At 43.3% G+C, this 20,237-nt stretch overlaps 1 protein-coding gene across 2 annotated transcripts in view; it reads left to right on the top strand.

Annotated features, from left to right (window-relative positions):
* Nucleotides 1-13,911, top strand: part of SLC29A2 (solute carrier family 29 member 2) — a 40,323-nt gene extending 26,412 nt beyond the window's left edge. For both annotated transcript variants that reach the window (XM_089658072.1, XM_089658073.1), the window contains exons 10-13: nucleotides 4,180-4,288; nucleotides 4,377-4,462; nucleotides 8,973-9,172; nucleotides 9,770-13,911. In XM_089658072.1, coding sequence (XP_089514198.1) covers nucleotides 4,180-4,288; nucleotides 4,377-4,462; nucleotides 8,973-9,172; nucleotides 9,770-9,881 — 507 coding nt within the window. In that variant the 3' untranslated portion in view covers nucleotides 9,882-13,911. The remainder of the gene's footprint in view (nucleotides 1-4,179; nucleotides 4,289-4,376; nucleotides 4,463-8,972; nucleotides 9,173-9,769) is intronic.
* The last annotated feature ends 6,326 nt before the right edge of the window (nucleotides 13,912-20,237 follow it).

Genomic DNA, 20,237 nt, shown 5'->3' with positions numbered 1-20,237 from the left:
TCAGCATCCAAAGTGAAGTTATGTGAGATTCCCTTTTGGGAGACGTGCTCTTTGGCCTAAGAGCTGGAAACCGTGCTGGATGGAACGGCGGAAAAGAAGGCTTTCCAGTCGAAAAATAAGAAAAAGCCGGTCAGGAAGAATTTTTGCCTTTTTTAGCATTACAGGCATGTGACAGTGCAGTGACTAAGTGGTTAGTACTGCTCCCTAGCGGGCACTAGGGTCGCTGGTTGGAGTTTGCATGCTGTGCCTGTATGGGTTTCCTCCCATGTCTCAAAGACATGCTGGTATTTGTTTGACCCAGAAAAGAAAATGGGAGTTTTCAAAAGAATGGGGGTAAAGTGGGAGTGCTCTGCAGACCCCCAGAGCGACCGGCCAAGAGCCAATGATAATTCTCTTCCAGTGGGAGGGAGGCTTCGGCCCTTCTTTTCACAATGGAAATAAACAACATCAAGTGCCTTTGTCATTGTCATTGGCCCAAGGGTATACCATGGAGTTCTCCCAGACCCCACCGACCAGATTTTGTGTAACCAGTCTCCCAAGGAGTCAGGAGATGGCCTCAGCAATGACTCCCCTTTTTGAGGGAAATGACGCAGCATGAAGTCTTCATTCAGGTGCCAAGGGACAAGAGGGTCGGGGGTTCTACTCTCACATCTCTTTAGTCCAAAAGCCCTCGGGGAGGTCTTGTATGGTTTGGATCTGAAAATACTGAACAAATCCATTAGGTACAAGCACTTTCGCATGGATACATTTTTTCAGTAAGGAAGTTGCTATCCCCGAGATGCCTTAGGGCAACCGTCAATCCGCGGGGATGCTTATCTGCATATTCCGATAGCACAGTCTTCTCTAAAAGTTCCGCCTACTGGCGGTCAAAAGGGGAACATCTATCTGGCACCTACAATTCAGGGCACTACCCTTTTGGCCTGTCATCTTCTCCAAGGCAAGGGTGTTCACCAAAAGGTCATGACAGAAGCACTAGAGCCTCTGAGGTTGAGGGGGATTTTGGTGTGCCATATTTGGATGACCTACTTGTGTTTACGAGAACCAAGGTGCAGGTGCTGTTAAATCTTCAGACGACTCAGGCTCATCTGCACTTCGAAGACCAGACGGCACAGGGCTCATGGTCCAGAGTGGAGGCCAGGAAGTCCTCAAACTGGAGAGAGTTGAAAGCCATCCAACTGGGTTTTTTCTTTCAGCAGTCAGCGACTGGGTATTGCATTCAGGTCCTTCGGGCATTACAACAGCAGTGGCTTACATTTCAAGGCAGGGGGCCACAAGGAGCAGGGGGACTGCTGAAGTTGGCACTAGAGATCCTGTCCTTGGGCGGAAAAGAAGTTGGCCTCCCTCTCAGCCATTTACTTAATGGGCTCGCAGAATCGACTGGCGATTATATATGAAGGTTTGGAAGAGCTTTAGTTCCTGGTGTTCAGAGAAGGGTTTCCAGATAAACCGTCATGTCAGACCTGGAATTTTTTTCTCCATTAAGAATTGGAGAAGGGGCGAGCGGTAAGTACCCTTAAAGTTCAAGTAGCAGCTTTCAGCATTCCTGGAGAGAAGTTTATCCCAGGAGGCACTAATTATTAAATTTTTTTCTTTTACAGCTTTGGCCAGGTCCAGGCTAGTTTCAGTTAAAGTTTTTCCCAAATGGGATTTGTCTTTAGTTTTACGAGGGCTCACAAGGAAACTGTGTTGAGCCCCTAGAGGAAGCTTTGGTTCAAAATTTAGTTCTAAAAACCTTTTTTCCTAATTGCCATTTTGTCAACTCGTAGGATAAGTGAGATCCAGGTGCTGTCAATTTCTAAACCTTTTTTAGTTATTTTTCTGGACCAAGTGGTCACTAGAATGGATCCCGGTTTTCATCCAAAGATCTCCTCATCCTTTCATCGTTTGCAGGAAATAGTGTTGCCTACATTCTGTACAGTTCCAGCTAATCCGGGGGAAGAGGCATTTCGCACACTGGGTGATAAAAGATGTCTGAGATTTTTGGGGGTGTTGAAGAAGTTTAGTAAGTCAAATTCCTTGTTCATACTCTTTATGGGTGATCGCAAAGGGGAAAGAGCCTCCAAAAGTACTCTAGGCAGATGGCTCAGACAGGCCATCAAAGAAGCCTACGAGGCATTAGGCAAAGAGCCTCTTGAAGGGGTAGCAGCACACAAGATCGGTGGCGGCCTCTTGGGATGAAAGGGCTGGTGTATCTCTGGAACAGATTTGCAAAGCAGCTACGTGGTCCAGCTTTTCCACATTTATTCGGCATTATAGAGTGGACTTGTTGGCTGCAGCGGACCAGTCTTTTGGCAGGAAAGTCTGCAAGTAGTGGTCCCACCGTAGGAGTAAGTTACTCGGTTATCTTCTCCAGGTGCTGTCCTGAAAGGCAAGGAGAGAAAACCTCAGACTTACGGGTGATGGTATTTCTAGGAGCCTTTCAGGACAGCAGCATCTAATTCCCCTCTTTATCTTTTGTGACTTATGTCTGTGGTTGACATGGTGTTTGTTTCCGTTTTGTTTTCCAGCATGTTAGAGGTTACTTGGCTATAACTGAGGGCATGGTGGAAGAGGCAGATCTTTTAATTGCAGTGTTTCCTGCAATTATGGGTGGAGCTGCGCTCTCTCCAGGTGCTCTCCTGAAAGGCTCCTAGAATCACTATCATCTGTAAGTCTGAGGGTTTTATTTTTTTTATTATTATTATGGTTTTTGTTTTTAAATGTCTTAGAAAAATAGCAGTGTTCTTTCAGACATGTGACTGTGCCTAGGTACTCATGTTATGTGAACATCTAAGGCACTGTCACACCCACCTGTTCCAAACTCCAACGCCCGGGCTTTCCCTCTGGGTGCAACCGCCAGCTTCCTGCTTCCTCTGTTAGCCAGTCCAAAGCGCTGTCTTAAAGGGCTAGCATGCCAGTTTAGCAATGTCCGATCAATACAGCCACATGTTAACAGCCAGACCCCCTGTGTTCCCTTGAAACCTCAAGTGTTTCTTAATGCCTCCCAGTGTTCTCTCCATGACCTCTAGTGTACGCAGTGTTGTACTTCATCTCTCCCGCTATACCTTCACCATTATCCCACCAGTCATGGGGGCAAAGCTCTAACATGAGAGAGCAAAGCCTTGCTTCTCTACCATGATGGCTGCCTCATCAGAGACACCTTGAAGGCATGATAAATTGGTAACCTTCTTTTTTTTTTTTTTTTTTTTTTTTTTTTTTTTAAATCGCTTCCACAATACAGGTCCTCCCTTTTTTTTTTTAATTTGTTTTGCTTGGCACATTGCTTTTTGTGCTGTAATGTATATGACTTGGTTAACAGCTTGTTACTGATAGTTAAAAATAAGTATTTTATGGAGTATAGTTGTAATAATTAGTAATTAAGCCCCTAATGCTGGTGCCTCCTTGCCTTTTTAAGGGATGGGGTTAATGATCATGTGACCGCTGTGATTGGCTGTCAAAGCGGTCACATGATTTGAAAGCTCCTGATTGCTAGTAGGGATCTGGAGCTTTCCGTTAGGTGCCAGGAGCTCACAGGGTACATGCTTTCAGCACAGGTTTGTTTACATATCAAGGCCCACCCATGGAGAGGTGTGAACAGGTTAATAATAAAGCCTGATTTCACAACCCCTTGACTTTGTTGTAGATATATATGTTTGCAAAGGGAATTTACTCAGGAGAGAAAACTACAATCATACCACTTTATAAAACCCTGGTTCGGCCACATCTTGAGTATGCAGCCATTTCTGTTCACCAGTCCTCAGGAAGAATTTGCTGGAACAGGAAAGCATCCAGAGAAGGTCAGCAAAGCTAATAAGGGGACTGGAGGACCTTCGTTACCTGGAATGGCCACAAACATTAAACGTATTCTCCCTGGAGAAGAGACTCTTGAGATAGAACGATATGCAAACACCTCAATGTTGACTATCATAGGGAATAAACTATTCATTCTTGGGGACTGTGAGAAGACTTGGGCCATTCAATGAAAGTGGAGGAGATGCAGTTAAACCCTAAACTGTGTATGTGGGTGGAAACACACACACACACACACACACTGCCTCTCTCTCTCTCTCCCCCCCTGTGTTGTCACACTTGCCCTTCAATTTCTAATGATGAAACTGTTGGGGCTGATTTATTGGGAGGTGAAATTGGGAAATTTAAGGCAAGCTGAGTCTTTTTTTTTTTGTTTTTTCCCTCCTTTAGATCTGGGTAATGGCTGTGACGATAGTACTCACATTTGGAGTGACGTTGTCAGTGTTTCCAGCAATCACTGCCAAAGTTGGCACGAATATAAAACATAATGACAACTGGAGTGAGTTTTTTTTTCTCTTAGAATTTATTTCAATATTGTAGCACTTCTTGTAATATCTGTGCTTTTAATTCATGTTTTCCTATTTTAGGCAAATTTTTCAATCCTGTTTGCTGCTTTTTGCTTTTTAACTTGATGGACTGGATTGGTCGTAGCCTTACTTCTAAAACTCTGTGGGTAAGTTCTTACCTGTTCTGTATCAGCTTGCATGTCCTTCCTTAACCCCTTCACCCCTAAGGGTAAAACAAATCTAAAGGCCTAAGCACAATTCTGCACCGTTGACATGTGATAGCAAAACCGTACATATCATCACAACTACTTTGCACATCCAGGTGGATTATACCTTGATTTTTTCAGGACAAATTGGGCTTTCATTTGGTGGTAAATGGTAATGGATATCTCCTGATTTTTTTTTTTTTTATTATCAAAGGAAAACTGGCCAAAAATAGTAAAAAAAATCCTTTTTTTTTTTTTTTTATTTAGCTATGTGTTTCTTGTTATGACCATAACCTACCACCAAAGAGCAACCCAAAATAAATTCTCCAGCTCTTGACGATCGCAGCGATACCATATATGTGTATGTTATTTGTTGTTTGTACCCGTAGTACAGCCCAGAAACCATAGTGCGCATTTTGTTTTTGTCTTTTTTTTTTACCTGAAACACACTAACACTAACTGACACTGACATTAACACTAACTGACACTGATACCAATTTTTTTTAAAATCCTGACCCTGACCTTTGACCCTGACCTTGACCCTGACCTAAAGACTAACCCTGGCACTGAACTGGATCAAACCTTGATCTAGGTATTTTTTTTTTATTTTTTCTTTTATTTTTTTAAAATTTATTTATTTATCTTTTTTTTTCTTTTCTCTGACAGGAGTTCGAGATATACAATGTATCTCTCTTCTCCATTCATAGAGAGAGAGAAAAAAAACAAGGGGGCCGCGCTGCACAGTGACTGATCACTGTGATAGCCAATCAGAGGCTATCACAGCGATCATGTGACCCGGGAGTCCCGGGTCCCGATCGTTAGAACGGGACCCGGTGCTCTCAGTGACACCGCGGTCTCGGTGCTGGGAGCGCGCTGAGGGGCGCGCTCCCAACACAAAGACAGGTACGCAAATATGCGGCCCCACGGAAAAAAGCCCAGGTCCGTGAGGCCGCATATTTGTGTTACGTCGGCGTCAAGGGGTTAGTATTAAAAAGAGTAACTCATAGCAACTTACATGAGTCTAATCTTTTACAGATCTGACTTTAACTGGGTAAGATCACAATGTCTGTGTAGTTGTCCATAGGAACCAGTTAGAATCTACCTTGTACTGGTCTGACTCAAGTACAATGAATGTAGAATAGTTGCTACATGTAAGAACCAGCGCTCTACAATAAGAACTTTATTGAATAAAGCCGATCATGTCAATCAAACGTTGTAGTTTGGGATGAATTGGTTTCTCAATTATTGCATCAAATGGATTGTTACTGTAGGGTGTCAAATAATTCTGTACCTTCATACAAATGGCTTATTCAGAGTCCCGTTTGTTTACTGCTTTGTTTAATCACCTCCCGTCCGGCCATTGTATATAAACGACCTCCCCGCCCCATGCTTGTGCACGCTCCCTGGGAGCATGCAGCACCACGATTCGGTGCCCGCTGTGTCCTCCGGACACAATGGAACACTGATAGTCGTACGGGACCTCTGTGCGAGGTCCCGATCATGTGATCACTGATTGGCCAATCAGTGATCACATGCAGAGTAGTAAGCAAGATGTCACTTCTGACATCATTGCTTACTACGTGTGAAATCTGTGAATGATCACAGAGGTCACATGGTACAGGGCCATTCACAACAGCCTTGTACCATGTGACAAGCTGTGACCAATCTCAGCTCACACTATTTCTCAATGGCTGCAAGAATGCAGCCAGAGAGAAGGAGAAATGATTACTTGTACAGCCTTTATGGGTGTAAAGGCAATCAGTGTAAAAAAAAAATTATCACTCCCCACAAGTAGTACATGGTGACACTACTGCTAGGGTGACAGTATGTTAAAAAAAAAAAAAAATGTAAATAATAATATAAAAAAATAAAATAAATGTAAAAAAAATTATAATTGATTTGGTTATAAACCATTTTGGGTTTTTTTTTTTTCTCCTACTAAAAAGATAACTGAATAAATTTTGGCCAAGGTTTATGATTAAATATTATTTATTTGCAAAATTTTATAAGAAAAACACTTTTTTTCCAAATTTTTGGACTTTCATTTACCGTATTTTTCGCTCCATAAGGCGCACTTTTTTCCCCCCAAAAAAGGGGGGAAAATGTCAGTGCGTCTTATGGAGCGAATATAAAGCGGCCGGTCCGGTATTTCTGCCGCCACCACGTCAGAATACCGGGCCGGCCGCTCAGCTGTTCTCTCCTGCAGGGCCTTACCTGTTCCTCGCTCCAGCGCTGCACAGTCTTCCCGCGCTGGCTTCTGTGACAGCCGGGTGCCCACTGCGCATGTGCTGCGCTTTGTGAATGATCCGGTGTCTTCTGGGACACATGACAGGTCCCAGAAGGCTCCGGGCCATTCAGAAAGCGCAGCGCTTCTCGCGCATGCGCAGTGGGCACCCAGCTGTCACAGAAGCCGGCCCGGGAAGAAGAGGGAAAGACAACTCCGCAGAAGTGGGAGCGGGTACCTGTCAAATTCAGGTACCCGCTCCCCCTCCCTCGCCAAAGGTCAGCAGTCTCTGGTCATTCCCTTCACTGTCTGCAGTCTCTGGTCATCTCCTGCACTGTCTGCAGTCTCTGGTCATTCCCTGCACTGTCTGCAGTCTCTGGTCATCCCCTGCACTGTCTGCAGTCTCTGGTCATCCCCTGCACTGTCTGCAGTCTCTGGTCATCCCCTGCACTGTCTGCAGTCTCTGGTCATCCCCTGCACTGTCTGCAGTCTCTGGTCATCCCCTGCACTGTCTGCAGTCTCTGGTCATCCCCTGCACTGTCTGCAGTCTCTGGTCATCCCCTGCACTGTCTGCAGTCTCTGGTCATTCCCTGCACTGTCTGCAGTCTCTGGTCATTCCCTGCACTGTCTGCAGTCTCTGGTCATTCCCTGCACTGTCTGCAGTCTCTGGTCATTCCCTGCACTGTGTCTGCAGTCTCTGGTCATCTCCTGCACTGTGTCTGCAGTCTCTGGTCATCTCCTGCACTGTGTCTGCAGTCTCTGGTCATCTCCTGCACTGTGTCTGCAGTCTCTGGTCATCTCCTGCACTGTGTCCGCAGTCTCTGGTCATTCCCTGCACTGTCTGCAGTCTCTGGTCATCTCCTGCACTGTCTGCAGTCTCTGGTCATTCCCTGCACTGTCTGCAGTCTCTGGTCATTCCCTGCACTGTGTCTGCAGTCTCTGGTCATCTCCTGCACTGTGTCTGCAGTCTCTGGTCATCTCCTGCACTGTGTCCGCAGTCTCTGGTCATTCCCTGCACTGTGTCCGCAGTCTCTGGTCATTCCCTGCACTGTGTCCGCAGTCTCTGGTCATCTCCTGTACTGTGTCCGCAGTCTCTGGTCATCTCCTGTACTGTGTCCGCAGTCTCTGGTCATCTCCTGTACTGTGTCCGCAGTCTCTGGTCATCTCCTGTACTGTGTCCGCAGTCTCTGGTCATCTCCTGTACTGTGTCTGCAGTCCATTGGTTCAGAATATTTTTTTTTTCTTGTTTTTCGCCTCTAAAACCTAGGTGCGTCTTATGGTCAGGTGCGTCTTATGGAGCGAAAAATACGGTATATAGCAAAAAAAATAAAAATCCCAGTGGTGAATAAATACCACCAAAATAAAGCTTTATCTGTCTCAAAAAAATGCTAAAAAATTCAAATGGGTACAAACTTGCATCACCGCGCAATTGTCATTCAAATTGTGATAGCGATGAAAATTGGCCTGGACAGGAAGGGGGTGAAAGTGTCCGGACTTGAAGTGGTTAATAAGTAATTTCTATCAGTCACTTTCCTTCACTATGTAAAATAAGAAAAGCAGGGCGCCAGGTCAGTGTAGATAAAAACAATCAATGATTTATTAGGCTCACTCACATAGAGAAAACCTATGAACTGCTCCAGTGGGCAGGACGGTGTGTGTGGTGGTGGCTTGTTCTATATAGCGAGACTGACAGCAGCTGCAGAGTTAGATGAAGACCCACTCATGGATGGAAATCTGGTGGCGTCTTCCTTCGTTCCCTGCTGACTGACCTGTGTGTCTGACAGGTTCTGTGGGCAAACAGATGGGCGGGCCGCAGAGCGTCTCTGAGGCTCTGCCTCCTTTGCCAGGCTGCTTGACAAAGGAAACCGTCCTGGCCACTGGAGCAGTCCATAGATTTTCTCTGTGAGTGAGCCTAATAAAGCATTGTGATTGTTTTTATCTACACTGACCTGGTGCCCTGCGTTTCTTATTTTACATGCCTGTGAGAGAATTCCTTAATCCTTGGTGAGGAGCTGCCGGAGTCTGTGTGCCATAGATGGTTATATTTCAGTGAGCCTTGTATCCAGCAATATTTGGAGATAGATATAATATACATACATATTCTCCCGTTTTCTATTCCACTGTAGATCTGAGCGCAGATGATGCTTGTTTTTTATTACAAGTTTGTGTTTACTGGTTTGGTTGTCTTGCCTTCGCTGCCTCATTAACCACCAACATCTTGTTGATGTCCTTGTGTTTTGTCCATAGCCTGGTCCGGACTGCATGTACACACCTCTGCTGGCTGCCAGCCGCTTTGTCTTCATACCTCTCTTCATGTTCTGCAACATTGATGATCGCCAGTATCTTACCACCTTCTTCTACAATGATGCTTGGTTTATCATCTTCATGATCCTCTTTTCTGTCAGCAATGGATATTTTGTATCCCTACCCATGTGCTTGGCTCCCAAGTAAGTAAAATGTTGTTTTCTATAATAGTAAATTGTTGTATATGGGTTTTTTAAATTCTAATGCCTTGATCACACGGGGTGCACTAAAGCATACACCCATGGAGGGTGGTGTTTACCCCTACGGGGACGCACAAGTGTTCCATGCTTCCCTGTGTAGGCAGTCCCATTAATGTCAATTGGGAACAGTGGCTGCATGGACACAGGCACTGCTGCCAATTTGACATCCATGTGGGTGCAGGTGCATATCCCCAAACTTACACCGTGTGTGTTCGGGAACATATACCCACACGGATGTCAAATTGGGAGCAGTGGCTGTGTCCATCCAACCGCTGCATCACAATTGACATCAGTGGGATTGCCTGCAAAGGGGAAGCACAGAACACTTGTACATCTCTGTACAGTTAAACATGGCCTTCCACAGGTGTACACTTTAGTGCACCACGTGAACGAGGCCTAATAAAGAAATTGCAGAATTAGTTGTCTATTATTCTATTGCTGAATTACTCCATCGCTCTTTTGAACTAAAAGTAGCTCAGAGTGTTCCTAATTAAATTTACCTGTCCTGTAACTTTTTTTTTTTTTTTTTTTCTGTTCCAGGAAAGTACTGCCACATGAGGGTGAGACCACAGGTGCTCTCATGACCTTCTTCCTTGCTTTGGGACTTTCACTTGGAGCAGGTTTATCCTTTGGCTTCAAAGAACTTTTATAAAAGAGTGATGAGCTGATGCTGCGGCCTGTGTTTACCAGTCTGCACTCCTATATATAGAGTATTCTGCTTGGTTTTTGTTCCTCCTCCTCCTTCCCTTTTTTTTTTTTTTTTCTTTTTAATATTATTTATATATATATATATATATATATATATATATATATATATATATATATATATATATATATATATATACCAAGAGCCACCAGCTGAAACAACTACTGAGGACATTCACACATCTTCTTGTTTACTTGTTTTAAGCTGCCTTTTTTTATTTTTGCTTTTTTAATTTAACTGTAAAAAAATGCATTGTTTTTATACATGTACTGTATAGCATAGAAAACTCTATTATATATAGGACTATGTACGAATCTTTCTACAAATAGGATATATGTATATAGGAAGTACATTTATGACATACTATATTGGCACATTTGTTTACATGTGATATTGCCCATGCTAGATTTTACATAAATATATATATCAGAACATATAGTGGCTATAAGTAAGTGGCTATATTTAGCTTTGTTCAGTATAGGCTAATACACACCGCCATTCTAAATCCAATTTGTATGCCTACATTACAGAGGATGTTGTGGGGAGCAAACAAGACTATCTGAGAGAGGCAGGCCTTGGCTGCAAAACTATGTAGATGGTCAATAGCTAAGTAATTCTCTTTTGCAAATTTTGCATAGAAAAAGTCTAGAACCTGTGCCAGGATATATTGCTGTCAGTCTCTTCACTGGCAAGATTTTTTTTTTTTTGTCACTGGGAAAGGAAGCAAGAGGAAATCCCTCTAGCAGGGGTATATACAGCAATATAATCCACCTTTTAATTGAGTGGGAATGCTTTGGTACCTTTTTTTTTATAGCAATCTGTGTCACCATTCAAGAGATTCCCCTCACTAGCACAGGAAGTTGATTGAAATATTCTCAGTGAAGATAATGCAAAAAAAATTGACAGTTTAACCATTTCCCACACTAGCCAAAACAAAAATGGTTGTAAATACACTTTAATAATGCCATTTATTTAAGAATCTAGATAAGTATCCATAATGTTATTTGACTAGGCATTCAAATTAAAAGGAGATACATAGAACACCCCCTCCTGCTCTTAGGCTCTTTTGGGATTTTTTGTTCCAGATTTTACTTTTTCAGTGTGGTCTATTGGGACCTGACTGTATTTCTTCTTTTATTAGTCAGACATTCTAAACTTGTCTTTTAACGAGGGGACCATAGTGGGTAGAGACACTTCCAGGCATCTACACAGTTTCCTAAAAATTTCCATAGTAACTAAAATTCCTTGTCAAGTTGTTTTCATCAGGCAAAGCATAATCATAAAACCAATGTATTTTATTTTGGCTTTTTAAGAATGTTTTTGTAGTGACAAGTCTAGGTGCTGCTGACTGGAGATTTTTTTCCAATTTTTTTTTTTCTTCTTTAATTTTAAAGGGAGCAGATAACTTAGACATACATGTATCGAGTTGTGATTTGATCTAGGTACGAGTGATCACAAACAAGAGATTCTTCTCATTGATTAAAATATTGAAAGATGCAACATAGTTCTCTGATGAAGTTTAAGTCAATCAAAAGCTCACTCACTTATTCAAATATTTTGTTTGCAATTCCCAATGAATGATCAAATTGATACATGTGTGGCCATCAATAGTTGTAACACAATTGATTGTTTTTTTTTTTTTGCTGAACTATATACATTGATGCATATATGCAGTAGTGAGGAATTGTTTAGTTTTATTTGTAGAATAGCAATAGGGAAGATTTTTATTTATTTTGTTGCAGCGCATTTTGGTATATAATTTCCTATGTTCAGACTCCATTCTCTCTATCTAGTAATATGTTGGATCACTGTAAGCATAGTTTTGTGCTGACTGTACACTTTGGTTATTTATCTGGTTTACATAAGTAATGAGATTTTGAGTCGCTTTCAGGAATATGGTAGTGCAAGTTGGACTTGTACAGGTCTATTTCTGCAGACCCATACTGTAACCCTCAAGAGCGTGCTAGAGGCTTCTGTCATTTTGCTAAAGGCTGTAAAACTTGTTTTGAAAAGTAAGTACAAGCTAAGCTTCACAGCAAGCTTGTAAAATTAAAGATGGCGTGTCATAACAGACCCACTGGCTTCAAATATTTTAGAGTAACAACCAGAGAAGGGTATGCATGTCTGCAGATTCAGAAGTCTAGTAATTAAAAAGAGGACAGGAGTGGCAGCCTTCTTGGTTTTCTCATGCTAAGATTTCATTAAGGAAGTCAACAGAGAATACAGTCCTGACCTGGGGTCATCTCATACCTTATCTAATCTAGTGGAGTGGTCCTGCCAGGGATTGTTATAGTCCTTTAAGGGTCCAGTCACACCAGAAGTGGTGGGACCGGCTGTGGGCAGTTAGTACAGCGCAGACCCATTGCATGACAAGGAAAAATGCCTTGTCTCCTGTGTGCCCATATCACACCACTGCATTGTGGTGTGCTGGCACAATGTGCTGAAAAAAGGTAGTACATGCACTACTAAGTATATATTTTTTTTTTCAGCACACCGCAACACGAGACTTTGCCTTGCACCATGCAGGGGCCAAGTGAACTCTATGAAATGTCTGACATTTCAATAAAGTTTGTTTAAAAATTAATGAATAAATAAACGATGTAATACAGTATGGTGTTCTTGCTTGTAAGAAAAGTTTTGCCTGTTTGGCAGGTTATTGTAATTTGTTTAATACAGGAAAAGTGATTCAGTGTTGAATTGTCATTTTGAGTTCTACTGCATTCTTATACTGGGAAACACAATTCTGTAGTGTGCATCCACATATAAGACGTTTGTGTGGGCAAACGTCTGTTTTTAGATCTGAACTCCATGCAGTTCAAACAAAACACCATTTTATGTAGTCATTCATTTAATCAAAATCCATAAAGGTATTTCTAAATACAGCTACGTTAAATATATCAATCAAAATTGATATCCGCTTATTGTAATCCCCTGTACAGCAGCACTAACTAAGGGAGAGAGTTAGTACTGTGGGCCAGTCGGGCTGTGCTGACAAGGAATATGCTGACAAAAGTGGAATTGTTGACCTCTTTAGTATATGTTTATCCTTGATCTGTTTGCCTTGAGTTGTTTTCTGTAACTCCTGTGATTTAGACACCCCTGTCAAAGGTACAGCTGGGTCAGTGACCCCACTATACTGCAGTTATGCAATACAACTCAATCACATTATTGCCGCACGGCCAATGAAAGTACAAAAAAGCTGCAGCTTTTTCCCCATTTCTGCATTAGTCAACTTTTGAATAGGTCTGCTGACATGATGCATTTTCCAGCAAAGGAAAAATGTGCATAAAATATGCAATAGTGCATTGAAGTGTTGTGCATATTCTTGCCCGTAATAACAGTGTTAATTTCTTTTTCCATTGTGGTTTTTATATTTTTTTATATATGTGCTCCTAACCTGTTCATTTTGAAATTTAGAAATATTCTGTTACATCCATTATGTAATTGCAAGCGGTACAGATGTAAGCAGTGAGTTCACAGCGTGAAATAAACTATGGAGATTGCAGTTTAGATTTTGCGTATAGGGAACAAAATGCTATTTTATTTATTTAAGTAGTATTTATTTATTTTTTGTTTATGCTTTTATTTAATCATATGGACACAGGCAGGAACCAAACCTTTTGAAACAAAAATTGTAATTTTCAGTGTGCAGAGTTCATGGCATCTTGGGTTTATTAGGTTGAAGTGTCCCAATTTATTTGCAGAAGATCTGTTTAATCCATATGTAAGATTGTGTGTGTGAGTTTTTTTTTTTTTAAGCACATTTACTGTTCTAAATATTTAATCAGTGCTTTAAACTAGGATGTCAGTTGGCTTAAAGACGAGCTATAGAACACAAGTTTCTGAAATTGCTTATACTTGTCTTGTAAATTTTCCATAATAGTTACTGTTAAATGGTCAAAACTGGAAGTAAATGCAATGTAACATTTTGGCAACTTATTTTTATATGAATAAAACATTTTTACAGTAAACTAAAGATTGTATGTTTCACGACTCATAACTGAAGCCATGTGATTTATGCTGGTACTAAACTCTTAACTAAAAGGCAGGACAATTTAGCACAGTAAATTCATAAAATATCAAGAGTGGTAATATTTAACAACACACTCACTTTACACTTATACGGAAAATGCTTTTATAGCTTGTAGTGCTACAGTGTGTTTAATATTTCTAAATAAAAACCACACATCATTTTCTGAGTAGCATTTTACTGAAGGTCCTTGGTTCATCTCAAGTCAAAGTGACACCAAACAATTCTCTAAAAATAAATATCCATATACATCCACTACTTAATGGGCTTGTAATCAATTTATCATGAAGTTGTTTCCTACTGTTTTTTTGCTGCCTTGTAATGTCTTCCGTAAGTTCTTGAACCTCTCCTTTTCCCTCACAATTCCATTTGTTTGGAACAATCAATACATGTCACAGTGCTTTTTATTAGCACTGACCACTGTATTGGTGTCAGTGACACTATTTCGGTTCCCCCTAGTGTCAGAATGCCTGCCACAGTCCCACTATAAGTCGCTGATTGCCGCCATTACTAGTAAAAAAAATACAAATCCCATTATATATACACCGCCTTTTGGAAACGCTATAACTTTCACATAAACAAATTATTGTACACATGTTGGGATTTTTTTTTTAGCAAATATGTAGCAGAATAATTTTGGTCTAAATTTATACCTACATTTTTTTTTTACTGGATGTTTTATAGCAAAAAGTCAAATATTTAATTTTTTGTTTATAGCGCAAAAAATAAAAAATGCAGAGGCGATCAAATGCCATCAAAAGAAATCTCTGTTTGTGGGGAGAAAAAAGGACATAAATTTCATTTGGGTGCAGCGTTGCATGACCACGCAATTGTCCGTTAAAGTAATGCAGCGCCGTATCGCAAAAAATGGCCTGGTCAGGAAGGGGGGTAGATCCTCTGGAGGGCAAGTGATTAAAGGATACGTTCACCTTTGGAACTTGCTACATTTTCCACCCATATTTATGGATATGAAGCCAACGGAATTGCTTTCAATGGAGACATTCACGCAGGTGCATAAACATGCACTGCGTTCAGATCCACAACACAAAATCCAAAAATCTGAGTCTGAGAACATGCGTTCATATGTCAGCCAGATGCAGGTATTGGGGGAGGGACAATTTTATGTATGTATGTACTGAACATTACACGGAAACCTTTGTGCTAGAAAAAAGAAATCAATGCGCAGTAAGATCAGTAAAATTGTTATGCCCATGTGAATAAAGCCTTATACAGCAATGAGTACAGAGCCATAAAATAAAAGAACATTTTACGTCTGAGTGCAGTTATTTATGCATATTACACATGTACATGCGTGTATACTGCAACACTGACAAGAAGAAGAAGATTAAGTGAATTTTATAAATGCCTATACAAGATCTTCACTGAACATTTTACTCTGGATCTTTCTTTCAACGAGATCCTGAGTATAAACATCAGTAAATGATTACATCCATGTGCAAGAGGCTTAAGCCTGTTCAAGCCACTCCACGCCTACTTTTTATTCCTCAGAACACTATTGGGTGGGGTGAGGGGGATTCAGGAAAGCTGCTGCACCACTTTTCTGGTGTTTACCTCTTTTGTTAATGTGCTGCACCTATTTCATGAAGCACCTTGTCAGGAATGGACTCGCCAATGGTGGTGGGACTCACCTGCCTTGTGGGCTGCAGTACCAGGGCTGGCCAGCGGGTGCTCTCAGCAGCCAGAAGCTCACGCCTGCAATCAAGCCATCACCTGAGGCTGATTGCAGGAGGTGTATTTAAGGAAGGGCCAGGCCTGCAGTCAGGGCCTTGGTGTATTGTTCCCATGAGCCCCTGTACCTGCATCCTGTCTGCTTCCTGCCTGATCCTGACTCTGCTTGAACTCTGCCTGCACCGACCTTGGCTACTCCTGACCAATCTTCTGCCTACTCCTTGTACGCCCGTTAGCTACCGACCTGGACCGCCTGACTACGTTGTGCTCCATACATATATATATATATATATATATATATATCTGTTAAGGTTTGGGTTTGTTGCACCTTGTTGTACATATTTGTGTTAGTTTTGGGTTTGGTTTGTTGCACTGCGTTTGTTTGTGTTGCCCTTAATAAATGATATTGTTTTACATGCTATACCTGAAGTCTGTGTTTCCCTGTGTCGGTCCACACACCTCTGGTCATACCCGGAGCCCTGACATTACACCAAGGCCAGTCCTGACCAGAAGTGGCTGCACAAGGAAGCCATCTTGGCTTGTTGTTGGGAAGGATGCATCCTGAGGAGGTTGTGTATTTGTCTCTGCTAGTCTTAGATGACAGAGATTATGCCTATCAGACTCTGAAGGAGTATACCAGGGATCAGCTGCTATAATGCATACGGATCGCTCATTTCCTAGTAGATCAGGGCACGAAGTTCTCTGAGGTGCAACCATTGATTCAGGCTTGTGCGGAGTTGGCTTCATCTAGTACCCCTGAAAGCAGGGATGACTTTTTGCTGCCATTTAGTGCAGACCAGGTAGAGTCACTGGTATGGTTATTGGAGGATGATGCGGATTACTTCTTGGAGCATTATTCAGCATGTTCACAACAGGTGCTAGTGGAGTGTATAAACGCAGTGCAGTCTTTGGTCAGACAGGCTTTGTGTAAGCTGTGCTTTGTTCAACCAATACTACAGTCATGGTCATATTTGTTACACCCAGCCTCTGTCAGCTTGCAACAACCCAGTCCTGCTCAAAGCTCTCTTCCTCCATTTCCCACAGCACCCCCAGTGGCAGCCCAGTATACCCTGCTATCTACCACATGTCAGTCCCCTATTCCCACTCGCTGCACCTATCCTGCTTCAACCCTGTAAAGAAGTCATCTGTAGAAGCTGCTCCCTCAGTTTACAGACCTGCGTTTACTTACAGTGCGCCAGTAACTAAAACCAAGAAGAAGCGAAAATTCTTTCCAACCAGTACCATCCTGCCAGTATCCAAACCGGTAAGCCTGCGGTCTGAGAATCCAGCCTGGTGCCCCGGTGCCCACTGTTCAGCCTGATGCCCTGATGACCCAGTGTATGCTACCTGGCCTGATGATCTTCCCCGGTCGGATGACCCGATCCAGCCGGACACCCTGGTGCTTGCGCTCCAGCTGGATGCCCCGGTGCCCGTGGTCCAGCCGGATGCCTCGGTGCCTGCTGTCTTGTCTGTCCTATCTGATGACTAGGTGCCCGCTGTCATGCCAGATGACTTGGTGCCCGCTGTCGAGCTTGGTGACCCGGAGCCCACTGTCATGCCAGATAACTCTGTGCCCGCTGTCGAGCTTGGTGACCCGTGCCCGCTATTCTGCCAGATGACTCGGTGCCCGCTGTCGTGCCAGATGACCCGGTGCCCGCTGTCGTGTCAGATGGCCCGGTGCTCGCTGCCCCACTAGATGGCCCGGTGCCTGCCGCCCAGCCTGATGTGCCATTACGGTCTGTTTGAAGCGTTCTGAGGCCACTCCTTGAGGGGGGGCACTGTCAGGAATGGACTCACCAATGGTGGTGGGACTCCCCTACCTTATGGGCTGCAGTACCAGGGCTGGCCAGCGGGTGCTCTCGGCCAGAAGCTCACTCCTGCAATCAAGCCATCACCTGAGGCTGATTGCAGGAGGTGTATTTAAGGAATGGCCAGGCCTGCAGTCGGCCTTGGTGTATTGTTCCCATGAGCCCCTGTACCTGCTTCCTGCCTGATCCTGACTCTGCTTGAACTCTGCCTGCACCGACCTCGGCTACTCCTGACCAATCTTCTGCCTATTCCTTGTACCTTGTCTGCCCGTTATCTACCAACCCAGCCCGCCTGACTACATTGTGCTCCATATTTATATATATAGCTATCTATCAGTTAAGGTTTGGGTTTGTTGCACCTTGTACGTATTTGTGTTAGTTTTGGTTTGTTGCACTGCGTTTGTGTTGCCCTTAATAAATTATATTGTTTTACATGCTATACCTGAAGTCGTCTGTGTTTCCCTGTGTCGGTCCACACACCTCTGGTCATACCCGGAGCCCTGACACACCTGTGACACTTCTGACAAAACAAAATACTGACAGGTCGTATCTTACGAAAAGTGGAACTAATTTAGGCCAATTGTCTTTTGGTGTGGAGAAAGAGAGATCCTATCACAGATTTTGTGAAAGTGTCTTGTGTGCATTCTAAAAGTCCTGCGCCAAATTTAAGTTCTAGACAGGTACATGAATTTGATGGGTGTCTCGTTTATGCCCTCTTCATACGGCCAGTTTGTTGTAGACTCCAGATTCCTGCGGCAAGAATGTCCCAGAACCTGAGTTAATCGGTCTGTGTATGGTTCTATAGAACCAGCAGTGGCTGCTGTCAGCCCACCATTAGTTTAGCCACTTCAATACCGGGCATCTCCTGCCCAGGCCAATTTTCAGCTTTCGGTGTTGTTGCACTTTGAAATGCATATCATGCATCACTACCCATATTCATTTTTTTTTTTTTTTTTTTAACAAAGCTTTCTTTTGATGGTATTTAATTGCCGTTGCATTTTTTTATTCTGCATTGATGATCAGTGCCCTGATTAGTGTAAACAATGTACTGACAGCCTTGCTGGTTAACAGCTGAACTTTCCTCACTGACGTACGCATGTGAGGAAAGGATTATCGATAATTGGCAAGTCTGTTTACATGTGATTGGCTCTGATTGGACCTTTACCCTGATCTGTGATAAGCTGTTTCCAAAGGACACAGTGGTCACAGAGTGTGCCAGAGGTGCATCCCAGGGGTTGGGTTCTGGGAGGACATCCATGGACGCCCTCCTACAACTGGATGACTGCGTTGTAGCCGTCTTTCAGCTATAGCGTGGCCGGCAAGTGGTTAAAGCAATACTGAAAGCTTACAATTTTTTTTTTTCCCTAAAAATAACAAACATGTTACCTGCTGTGTGTAGTAGTTTTGAACAGAGCAGCCTGGATCCTCCTTTTTTCAGGTCCCCTCCCACAGCAAGCAGCCTGGATCCTCCTTCCTGTTGGGTGCCCCCACAGCAAGCAGCTTGCTATGGGGGCACTTGTTGGTCTGTGTCCATTCACACACAGAGCTGTGGACTGGCCCGCCCCTCTCTTTTCTCATTGGCTCTATATGACAGCAGCGGGAGCCAATGGTTCCCACTGCTGTCTCAGCCAATGAGGAGAGGGATAGTTGAGACTCAAGTGCACATTGCTGGATCGGGAGGGGGCTTAGGTATTAGGGGGGCTGCTGCACAGAGAAGGTTTTTTACCTTCATGCATAGAATGCATGAAAGTAAAAAACCTTGACCCTTTACAACCACTTTAAATGGGCTGAGTGGCTAATGCTGATTGCATAACTAGGTCATTCCTGCTGTATGAATCTGCAGATTCTTGTTGCAAGAATCTGGAGGTAGCAACAAACCAGCTGCATGAAAGGGGCCTTAGAGCACATGCTCTAAGAGCTTGTTTACAAGTGCTTCAAAATGTGGCTTCAGGCAAATTTTTCTAAAGCACTCCGAATGCCAATCAAAGCCCGTCACTAAATAAAATGGTTAGCTTACAGTCTTGCTTACATGTTGCTTCTGCTTCAAAAAATATCGGTACACCTTGCTAGCGCCAAGAAGATCTCCCCCACACCATTACACACCACCACCACCAGCCTGAAACATTGATACAAGGCAGGATCAATCCATGCTTTGATGGGGGTTACTACTGAGCGGAGGATCAGCAGAGATGGGGGTTACTACTGAGCGGGAGATCAGCAGAGATGGGGGTTACTACTGAGGGGGGATCTGCAGATAAAAGGTACTAATAAGCTGTAAATCTGTTGAACAGGGGCACCAATGAGCTGCGGATCTGCTGAACAGGGGCACCAATGAGCTAGGGATCTGCTGAACAGGGGCACCAATGAGCTAGGGATCTACTGAACAGGGGCACCAATGAGCTAGGGATCTGCTGAACAGGGGCACCAATGAACTAGGGATCTGCTGAACAGGGGCACCAATGAGCTAGGCATCTGCTGAACAGGGGAACCAATGAGTTAGGCATCTGCTGAACAGGGGCACCAATGAGCTACGGGGGCACTTGTTGGTCTGTGTCCATTCACACACAGAGCTGTGGACTGGCCCGCCCCTCTCTTTTCTCATTGGCTCTATATGACAGCAGCAGGAGCCAATGGTTCCCACTGCTGTCTCAGCCAATGAGGAGAGGGATAGCGGAGACTCAAGTGCACATTGCTGGATCGGGAGGGGGCTTAGGTATTAGGGGGGCTGCTGCACAGAGAAGGTTTTTTACTTTCATGCATAGAATGCATGAAAGT

This window comes from Staurois parvus, unplaced genomic scaffold (genome assembly GCF_062004578.1).
Source record: "Staurois parvus isolate SC_StPar_1 unplaced genomic scaffold, SC_StPar_1.0 ptg001051l, whole genome shotgun sequence".
NCBI lineage: Eukaryota > Metazoa > Chordata > Amphibia > Anura > Ranidae > Staurois > Staurois parvus.
The sequence above is the reverse complement of the archived record's forward strand: the minus strand, read 5'-3'. Positions and strand labels throughout refer to the sequence as shown.